Source organism: Zonotrichia leucophrys, unplaced genomic scaffold, assembly GCF_028769735.1.
Source record: "Zonotrichia leucophrys gambelii isolate GWCS_2022_RI unplaced genomic scaffold, RI_Zleu_2.0 Scaffold_45_405039, whole genome shotgun sequence".
In the NCBI taxonomy this organism is placed as follows: Eukaryota; Metazoa; Chordata; class Aves; order Passeriformes; family Passerellidae; genus Zonotrichia; species Zonotrichia leucophrys.
This window is the reverse complement of record NW_026992250.1, coordinates 315,371-326,301: the sequence shown is the minus strand read 5'-3', so window position 1 is coordinate 326,301 and position 10,931 is coordinate 315,371. Positions and strand designations below refer to the sequence as shown.

Genomic DNA, 10,931 nt, shown 5'->3' with positions numbered 1-10,931 from the left:
GTATTGCAACATTCGACTTGATGATAGCCAGTGACCCCCCCTTTTGCTCCAAAACAGCCATGACCATATGGGGAACAAACACTTTCATTTTTGCCCCCAAAGTCAATTTCCGGGCCTCCTGAATAAGGATTATTGTTGCTGCCACGGCTCGTAAACACGAGGGCCACCCGGAACTTACCAAATCCAGTTGTTTAGAGAAGTATCCTACTGGCCTCTTCCATGATCCCACCTTCTGGGTGAGGACCCCCAATGCCAGTTTTTGCCTCTCATTTACATATAACTGGAATTCCTTGGTCAGGTCAGGGAGTCCTAGGGCTGGGGCCTCCTTTAGTGCCTGCTTCAATTCCTGGAAGGCCTTCTTTTGTTGTGTCGTCCATTCCAACCGATGCTGCTTCAAGGCCTCATACAGTGGCTTGGCTAGGAGACCGAAGTTCATGATCCACAGTCGACACCATCCCACCATTCCTAGAAAAGATCTCAATTCCTGATGGTTGCGAGGCAAAGGAATAGCACATATTGCCTCTATTCGGTTAACTCCCAAACGTCTCTGCCCTTGTGTGATCTCACAACCGAGATAGATAACACTATTTTTGATCAATTGAGCTTTTTCCTTAGAGACCTTATACCCTGCTTGGCCAAGCATATTAAGTAATTTAATTGTTAATTCCACACACATGTCCCTTTCCTTAGTGGCCAGAAAAATGTCGTCCACGTACTGCAGGACTACATACAAGGATGGGGATATTGTTACCTGGGTTATCTTCCATTCCTCCAGCTCCTTGGCCAGTTGATTTCCAAAAATAGTGGGGCTGAGCTTAAACCCTTGTGGCAGTCTGGTCCACGTAAGCTGCCTCTTTCTCCCAGAATCAGGACTCTCCCACTCGAAGGCAAAATATTTCCTACTCTCTACTGCCAGTGGGATGCAGAAGAAAGCATCTTTAAGATCAATCACAGAGAACCATTTAAACTCCTCCGATACAGATGTTAACAATGTATAAGGATTAGCAACAACTGGATGTATGTCCTTTACTATTTCATTAATCGCTCTCAAGTCCTGTACCAAACGATATTTACCATTAGGCTTTTTCACTGGAAAAATTGGAGTATTATACTCCGATTCACATTCCTGTAATATTCCTTGAACCAAAAATTGTTTAATTAACGGGGCTACTCCCCTCCTTGCCTCAAGCTTCAAGGGGTATTGCTTTACCCTCACTGGTCGGGCCCCTTCCTTAAGTTCCACTTTTACTAGCTGGGCAGCTTTAGATTTCCCGGGGACCCCCGACTCCCACACCCAGGGTACTACAGCCTGCTCAATTTCTTCTGGAATAGGAGAGGCATCTACTTCCTTAATCACAAAAATGCCTGCTATTTGTTCCTCAGGTATCTCCAATTTCACCCTTCCCCCTTCAAATATTATTTTCACATTAAGTCGGGACAATAGGTCTCTGCCAAGAAGGGGTGTGGGGCAATTTGGCATATACAAAAATTGATGATCCAATTCCTTCCCCCCGAACCTAAGATTTAAAGGTTGTAAAAATGGTTGTTCCTCTAGCTTCCCTGTTGCCCCCACCACCTGTACAGTTGTGTCACTCAAAGGTCCTAATAATCTATTAAGTACAGAATATGTAGCTCCAGTGTCTACCATAAATTCCTGACCCTTCCATCTATCTCTAAAACTACCCTCAGGTCTTTGTCTAGTCAGCTTTGATTCTGATAATTTCCCAAAACTAGTGCTTGAGCTGCCTCTGTTGGTCCTCCCGTAAATCCTCCCACATGAGTATTCCCAACTAACCCCATATTCCCCCCTCTAACCGGGCATTCATTTTTCCAGTGCCCCAATTGTCGGCAAAATGCACACTGGTTTGGATCCAACCTCCCCATGTTAGGTGCAAACCCAAATCCTCCCCGACCTCTCATCATCCCCCTCTGTCCACGATTAGCTCCTCCCCGACCTCGTCCCTTAATGAATTTTCCTCCTGCCCCTGTCTGTTGCATTACAGCCAAAATACTAGCTTGTTGTCTTTTTGCAGTTTCTTTTTCCCTGTTGTTGTATACCTTCCATGCTACCTCCAACATTTTATCCAAATTCCGAGTATCCTCCCCTTCCAGCTTTTGTAACTTTTTCCTAATATCCTCTTGTGATTGCCTTAAAAACAATAATGCCAATTGAAGTTTCCCTGATTGATCTTCTACATCTAAATTAGTAAACTTCCGAGCCGTGTCTTTTAACCGTTCCAAAAAGGCAGACGGAGACTCATTCTTGTCCTGCTTGACCGAATACAGCTTAGACCAATTCATAGTCTTAGGTATTCCTGTTCTAATTCCTTCCACCAACAATTCCTGATATCGTTTTACAGGCCTTATTCCTCCCGTAGAGTTTGGATCCCACCTGGGTTCCTCACTTGGCACCAATTCATCAACTGTTTCATTTAGTTGTCGCAACCTAATCTCCTCACGAGCCTTTTCTCTCATAGCTTTAACAACCATCTCCTTTTCTGTAGAATCCATTATAGTATCTAATAATACCTGTAAATTATTCCAGTCCGGATTCTGAGTTTTTATCACCATTTTAACCACCCTTGCTACCCTTTCGGGATCCTCCCGGTAACTTCCAGCCGATTGTTTCCATATTACCAAGTCCCCTGGAGAGAAAGGCACCTTTATAAGTATCCTTTCTCCCTGTGGTCCCACAGCTTCCCTTAACGGCGCAATTAACTGTGGCCCCTTCTGCCCCTTCCTTCCTTGGCGAGTCCGCTCTGCTAACGGAGTCCTTTTAATACTTTCACTCTTTTCAGTATCACTGTCACTCTCACTAGATGCCCTTTTTATAGTTATGTCAGCAGGAGGAGCAAAAGGTACATTAGGAACAACCGGACCCCTCGGAGGTGCTACACAATAGGACAAATCTTCTTCAATCGGGGGATACAAATCACGCTCCTTTCTTTCTCTACATCCAACACACCTGCTCTCATCATTCATCTGTAAAACCAAAATACCACACTCCTTTTGCCATTCTTTCCGATATAAAACGAAAAACAAATCTAAATATGCTATTTCATCCCATTTCTCATTCGTCCTTAAAAAGTGCATCAAAGATTCCATTATCCCCAATTCCAGTGTACCATTCACTGGCCATCCCACTTCCCCAATCTCATATTCAGGCCACCAACGGTTACAATAATCTATCATTTTGCTCTTATCTAACTCTTGAGAAAAGCCTTCACCTTTCCACCTTTTCAATATACAACCTAATGGCGTATTTCCAGGTATTTTTCCATTGGCCTGCACCAAAGTTTTAAAAGTTTTAAAAGACATCATATTACAGCCTTTAATTTTTTTTTTTTTTTAATTTTTTTTTTTTTTTTTTTCTTTTTTTTTTCCTATTCCACCTTTAATCCCAATAAACCAATATACCTTTTCGCCGTCCTTCCCCAAGAAAAAAAACAATAGGAGGCGAATTCCGGACCTGCGTACCCTAGACGTCTTATGGCCGGAGCCTAGGCTTTTTCCATTAACCACCAAACCAAATCCAATTATCACCTTTTTCCAATATAAAGCGCCTACGGGCTTACCTTCTGCAGTCGTCCGACAGGCGCGGGGGGTCGGGCACGACCCGATGACTCCTCCGAGAAGTGCTCGGCGCCGGCTTGGAGTGGATCGAGACGCGAACCGCCCCAGCAACCCTCGGAGTCCTGCCGCGGTCGCCAGAAAACTGTTGCCCGAATGATAAAGGACACAAAACTCGGATAAGTTTTGTGCGGCGCTTTATTGAAGGGCCCGGGGGCCTGCGGACTAGCGTCCCCAAAAACAGAACCCCGAAATTCACACATGGGTGTTTTCCTTTTATATACATGCAATTCATAACAAAGTCTCCAAGAAACAGTGGCCCTTCGCCAAACTACGGACCCTTGTAATACATTCCCTAGTTCACGAACAAAATCATAAATCTTCTACCTGTCCTATTGTATGCTATCCCCAAACCGGTTAGTCTTCTTACTCTCCTACCCTGGCTTAATGTTTATTAGGTTTCTAAAGCTACTTGCCAGGGTTACACAAAACTCAATCACATAATATCAACGGCTACAAAATTATTTTTACAAACCAATTCACACAAAACTCATAACTAAACTATAATAAAACATTTTGCTAAATTTCATTTCTTTTCCAACAAAATCAAACCCCGTTCTCATATGAACAGAGTAGCCCTGAGCCACAGTGCCTGCAATTTTCCTTGTCTGGGCTAGAGATATTCACATGGCAACCAGTTCCCGAACAAGTATCAGATGTAGGAGACAGGCTGGAGCCATCTGAGAGGATTTCCTCTGCACCTGGAAGATATCATCTGGAATTTCCTGGGTTATGATCAATGGGACATCTCAGGAAGCCAATGAGATCATGCACCTGGATTTGATGGAATCTCTGCTGCTCAAGAGATGGCATCATCTACTACATGTGAATAGCTCTTCCTCTTGGGCACTCAGACATTTGTCTGGGCTTTGGACACTCTCTTTGTCTGTTTCTACACATGTATGGATCCAACTTTACATGCAAAGAGAGACAAAGAATTATGTGGTCATCTCTGCCTCAGGCAGAATAAACTGTATATAAGCAGGCTGCTGGAAGCACTCAGTGTGTACCTTCGGGGGAACGCTGTCGCTCTGTCAGCAGGATCCCAAAGGGCACCCAGCGGCTGCATCCGGGGCTGGCGCTGTCTTGGCTGTGGTGGGATTTCAAATTTTCTATTTTTTGTTAATTTACTTAATAAATCTTTGTCAATTTTTTTTATAAATTCGGCTCCCGATTTGATCATTTTTAACAGCAGCTTTGTCCACTAAAGGGCAGAGCTGAGGGTCCCAACCTCACAAGAGCAGTGGGCATAGCCGTGTTTCCTAACTTTCGAATTCTCCAGGCTCAGAGGTCCTGGTTCCAGCTGAGGTCTTTTGCTCAGGGTGAGGGGCAACAAAGGTTTTCAGCATCTCTGCAGGCTCGGTACTTTGTTCCTCACGTCCAGACATCACTCTGATCTCTTAATTCTGTATTGGCTCATTGTTTTTGGGGTCTTTTCGGTAAGTTTGGTGGGTTAACTTCCCATGGCATGCTGGTCTTAAGGCTATTTTGCATTCTCTCTGATGCCCCCCCCATGTCCCCTCCTTCCACTGTCTGGGGAGAACCATCAACTTACCCCCAGGCAAGGCCTTACCGATACAAAAGGAGCAATTAGCTAAAACGACCGGTGATTAAAATAACAAACAGATAGAACTTTTCTTTAGCAGCAACTGGTTTAACTGGTTTTGCAACTCTTTTTTTTTCCCAAAAGAAGTTGGCAGATTTTTTGTTTATAACAGATAAGGGAACCAAAGAATGCTGACCAAATTAGCATTAAAACCAAGGGATCAAAGTATTGGGCATTGTACAACCAATTAACAAGAATTTCTTTGTTTTCTATAAATGTACAAATATGTGAAAAGTCTTGTAAGGGACATGCGTAGTTGGAATGACTTTCACTGCACATTCTACCCAGAATAAAGTAATGCCTGACTCACTGGCATATCAAAGAACATTTTGAAGAGTTTTATTTCTTCCTGAATTCAGTGACAATATCTGCCTAGAATCTCAGAGAGGCATACCTTTAACAAATGCCTCCAGTTTCTGTCGGTTCAGCCTGTTCTGCTGGAAATAAAAAAGTTAGTTTTCCAATGTGCTAGTCTGGGTCAGAAGCTCTTTTGGGCAGTCGTACACAGGCACACATATTGATTGTCCTGCTAGCAGTAAACTTGGCCCCATTGTGCTAAAGGAGATGTGCTACTGTCCTTCGGTGCACTTCCGAAGGCCGCATGTGGAGTGTACACAACTCCACTCTCAGCTGAGGTGGGAAGGTTGTTCAAAGCAGTTTTGAGGTTTTGCTAAAAAGCAAAACAGGAAATCTGCAAGAATTAGATTTAACTATTTTTTTAACTTGTTGCTTTCCCAGATGTATTTGTTTGTTCATTTGTTTTTAATAAAAAATATATAAAATATATGAATGACAAACATTCTGCAACAGACCTTGTCCCAGTTTTTGTGTAAGCCCAAGGTTTTACTGGTGCAGACTAGACTTCAGGCAGGAAAAAGAATCTGGAGTAGTCTGGGGATGTTTTAGTTCTTTTTTAAGCAAACCAAGCAACTCAAAGGGTGTGTCAACTTACTTAAGGGCTCTTTATGTCAACTAATTATAGCTGGCACAGAAAACAATGCTGAATATTGCTCCCTTTCCTGCCTACACTGGAGACAAGGAAGGCCAAAGACAGAGCTGAAAACAGCTCTGCTATATGGATACACTCAGCCCAGCTGCTTGGAAGAAGAGAAAGTGAAATAAACAGGGCCAGGAGACTTCTTCTCCTTTTTAATGTCTTTATTAAAAGTGATCAGCTCAGGATTGGGCAGCTCAGCAGGGCTGCAGTCCCCGTCGTGTCTCCCAGGGCGATTCAGAGGAGGAGGATAAGCACAGCTCGGTCCACTAGGGGCAGAGCTGGGGGATCCGGTCCTCGTGGGAGCCTTTAGGGCGTAGTGTCCCCATCAGATGTTCATTTCGTCTCAGTCTCGCTTCCTCCCAGACCTGGCCCGGAGGGCTCTCAAACACAGGGTGAGGATCAACGAAGGTTTCTAGCGTCTCTGCAGGCTCGGCACTCGGCTCCTCACGTCCCGACATCACTTCAGTCTCTCAACTCTTAATTGGCTCGTTGTTTTTGGGGTTTTTTCTGTGCGTTTGGAATCAGGGTCCCAAAAAGCATGCTGGTCCTGGAGTCACTTTGCATAACCCCCCCCACCCTCTCAGGTGTCTTCACTATTCTGGGAAAAGTACACCTTAGCCTCGGGGAAGGGCCATTACCTCGCCCTAGCCAGAGCTTTTACTAATACAAAAGGAGCAATTAACCACAACGACCCGTGATTACCATGACAAAACACCCAGAACCTTGGCAGGGACAGTGATCTGGCTGCCTTTTTGTAACTTTTTCTCACAAAAATATATTAACCGAATTTTTGTTCATAACAGTCCCCCCTCTTTTTCTTTGATCGAGCTTAAATTTTAAGCTCGCATCAACTCACAATTTTTTTGTTTTGCATCTACTATAAATTGCTTGTGCACTTTGGTAATCATGGTTACTTAACCTTGTTACTTTCCTTGGTTTCTTCAGATTGGTCTGCACAGGAAATACTATTTTACTAAAACAGATAAATAAGCATAGTAAAAAGAGCAATCCTCCAAGTACACACACAGCAAGAAAAAACACCTTTTCCCATACATCTTTTCTGTAAATCTCCAAGTTCTTCCACCCACTGGGATCAAGTGTAGGAGTTTGATCTTGAATATTTACACATGCTAATCTTTTTATTTCATTTGAAATGCTCCTGATAATTGAATTCTTTATTTTTAATACTGCCTGGAGCCGGATGACTTTGTTCAACACAGATATTGGGATCCGAACTTGGCTTTTACAATTTTGGATTTTCTCAATTTCTATTTCACTTTCCCGGTTTTGTTTAATTTCTCCCAAATCATTATATATAGGAACTCCCAAACTTGATCCAGTTTCTTTGGGTAATAAGAAAATTGGTTTTATCACTCTAGCAATGCAGTGGCCAGATGAGATTAAACTTAGGGGTTTAGAGCTCCCGTGAAATGTGTTCCAAAAGGGATTTATCTCTTTTCCAGTACACTCATATAAATACTTGTAAGAAACAATTTTTCTTACCATTTTCACCATTTCTTTGCTTTTTACTAGATCTGCTGAGCTTGTTTCAGCAGCATCACATTCAAAACACAACCAGGCTTCCTCTATAGGGCACTCTCCTAGGAGTGGCTGCCTAAAAGTGGCAGTATTGTATGCTATCCAATACACTCTTATTTTTCTGATAAAGGACCAATTGGGAGGGGTTAACACAATCAGGGTTAGAACTGATGTCGACTCTCGACAAGGAGCTCACTTCCTCCTCATAGAGGGGTTGGTAGCATTCACTGCACGGCTCAGCTGGGCTCCCCAGAGCACCACCAGCAATCAGAGCCATCATTACTACCCTTCCCAAGAGTCCGGTATGGGTCATCTTGCACAGCCTGCCCACCCGGCCTTGCCTCTTGGGGAATTTTTTTACTGAGAAGAAGCTTCCAAGCTCTTTAGAGTCCCTTCTACCCACTTCTCTGGTTAAACCCCTCTTGGTCTGTTCCCTACCAATTTTGGTTTCCCCCCCAGGGGAGTGTTCTGTAGAGGATTAACCTGGAGTCTTTAGAATTAAATTAGGGAACTTAACCAGAATTACTTATTTACAGTCTTAAACCTTTTACCAACATAGTTTACACAGAACAGTCTTGAAACACTTTAAGCAATGTTAGAACTCTTGATACCAATTTTTTTCCCATACAGTTCAGTCTTTTTGACTCTTCCTTCTGAGAGTCAACCTTAAATCACAGTATACTCAGGTGATTTCACTTGTGATGTGGATGAACCCTTATCCAGTGCCTGGAGGTGAGTGGTGTGGACTCTGGCCCAATGCCAGAAGGAGAATGGGGTGGAGTCTGGTCCAATGCCAGAATGCCAGAGGGAAAAAAAACTGGTGTTGAATCCTGGTCCAATGCCAGGGGGTGAGAGTGATGTGTGTCCAACCTTTTTCCTTTGGTCTGCACAGTCAAATTAGTAATGAAGAGTACCTGAAACGGGCTCTCAAACACAGGCATTAATGGTCTGCTATTTAATGATTTTATCAAAACTCAGTTTCTCTGTTTACTGTTATTGGTAATTTCTCTTTTTCCATAGCTTGTATGTTTCTCTCATCAACTTCTGCATACTCTGTATTTTGCAAAGAGTTGTATTTCTCAGCTAACTTAACTCCCAAAGTACTTTTATTCTCCTATTTTTCTGTGTAATTAATTCACTGATTTTCTGTTCTATTTTTCAAGATCTTATTTATTTATCTCTTGCTTCTGTTTCTTACTTTCACTTAGAGCTTAAATACTTCTTTCAACCCCTTACACTTAATTTTTTTTTTCCTTACACCATTCATCTACGCAATACACTTCCCTCTAAGGAGATGTGGTAAAACTTGTAATGCACAATCTACATTACCTCTATTCTAATTTGTTTATATTCACTCTCTCATTTCTCATTCACTTTCACACATTCCTCCACACCCTCAAGACACAAACTTATTGCTAGAAAATCACGGGTCCCTGTAGCCCCCCCTTCACCCTGGGGGTTGGCCCACAGGTCTCAGTATCTCTGGGCCTCTTGGAAGGGCCCAGACTCTGGTTGCCTCTGGTGCACATTCACCTGTGAGGCTGTCTGCGTGTCACTCATGCTCTTACAGCTACGGCTCCCTCACATATCTGGGGAACACTAGTCTCGTTTGCAGGTCACACACACACACACACACACACACACACACGCACCCCCCCACACACTTTGGCCACAGCCCCCACCTGCCCGGGGAACAGTATCCTGGTATTGCAGGTCACACACACACACACTTCCACTGCCTCCTTCCCACCTGCCCGGGAAGTTGAGGCTGACTTTTCTTGTGACTCACTCTCACACACACAACAAGACAACAATAAGGTACCTTTTACTTTCACATCACTTATTACAAGTTAAGTCTTACTGGCCAGTTTTGGTGCTATTGGATATCCTTTCTACCTAGCTGTTTTTTGTCTAACTTCAGATGTTACTTTGTTGAAACAGGACTTATCTGCTCCTGTATCAGCCAAAAATTCAAATTCTTCATTTAGGGGTCCCACCTTAAAGTTTACCAAGGGCTCTTCTAGATGTTGCATCAGGTCCCCTAAAGTGTAAAGCCCCTGGCCCTCCAATCGTCACTTCTAAGGATCTTTTCTAAATTATCTTGTTCCCTGGCTATTGCCGCATCGAGACTGAGCTTTCTACAAAACCTCCTGACGTGTCCTGGCTCTCCACAGTAATAGCAATGTCGTTCTCTCAAAGGGACTTGAAGTGTCTCTATCCCTTTTGCACCTGACAGTACAAGAGGCCTATCCTTGCCTCCTCCTGGTGGTGGACCCGCCCACCCTGCACTTTTTCTAGCTACAGCAACCATGATCTTAGCCTTGGCCTTTGCTTTTTCTTCCTCTCTCCTTAAATACACCTTCAATGCCTCTCTTAATAACACATTAATGTCCTTGTCTTGCCAATCTTCCATCTTTTCCAGTTTCCTCCTTATATCAGGCCAAAATTTGGTAACAAATTCGACTCTTAGTAGCATTTGACCTTCTGGGGTGTCTGGGTCTATTCTAGAGTACAACTGGAAGTTCCACTTTAGGCGGTTAAGCCAGGCAGCAGGAGCTTCATCTTTCTCCTGTGTGCCCTCAAATGCCAATTGGGTGTTAGTTCCTTTGGGAACTGACTCTTTGATCCCCCGTATTATCAAAGACCTATATTCCATCATGGCGTTCCTCCCCTCCTCCTGGTTAGGGTTCCAGCTGGGATCCGTTAGTGCCAATTTCTGTTCGCCTGATGGCACCTGGGGGCCTGGACGGTTATCTTTCTCCCAAATTCTTATGCCAGCCACCCTAATCATCTGGACCTCTTCTGGGGAAAATAATATATACAGGATGGAATTCATCTCCCCCCAAGTGTAGATATTTGGACCTAGAAATTGATCCACTTGGTTGGCTATGCTCACTGGGTCCTCAACTAAATGCCCCAACTCTTTCTTGAATCCTCTCACCTCAGAAGCAGTTAAGGGAGCATTCACAAAGGCAACACTTCCGGCTACTCCTCCCATAGGAACCTCTCTGAGGGGAAAGAGTCTCTCTGCCTTGGAGGTCTTGGATCTGGTACTACAGTACGGCGCATCTTTAGATGCCAAACTACTTTGAGGGATATCTGGGTTACCCTGAACTTTCTGCCCATCAGCAGGTGTATTTGCTGATAGCTGTTTATCCG

At 43.7% G+C, this 10,931-nt stretch overlaps 1 protein-coding gene across 1 annotated transcript in view; it reads right to left on the bottom strand.

Annotated features, from left to right (window-relative positions):
* Nucleotides 1–3,571: 3,571 nt before the first annotated feature.
* LOC135460428 (SET-binding protein-like) overlaps nucleotides 3,572–10,931 on the bottom strand; it is a 65,187-nt gene continuing 57,827 nt past the window's right edge. Inside the window, 1 exon segment of the mRNA XM_064737245.1 lies at nucleotides 3,572–3,795. Coding sequence (XP_064593315.1) covers nucleotides 3,572–3,795 — 224 coding nt within the window.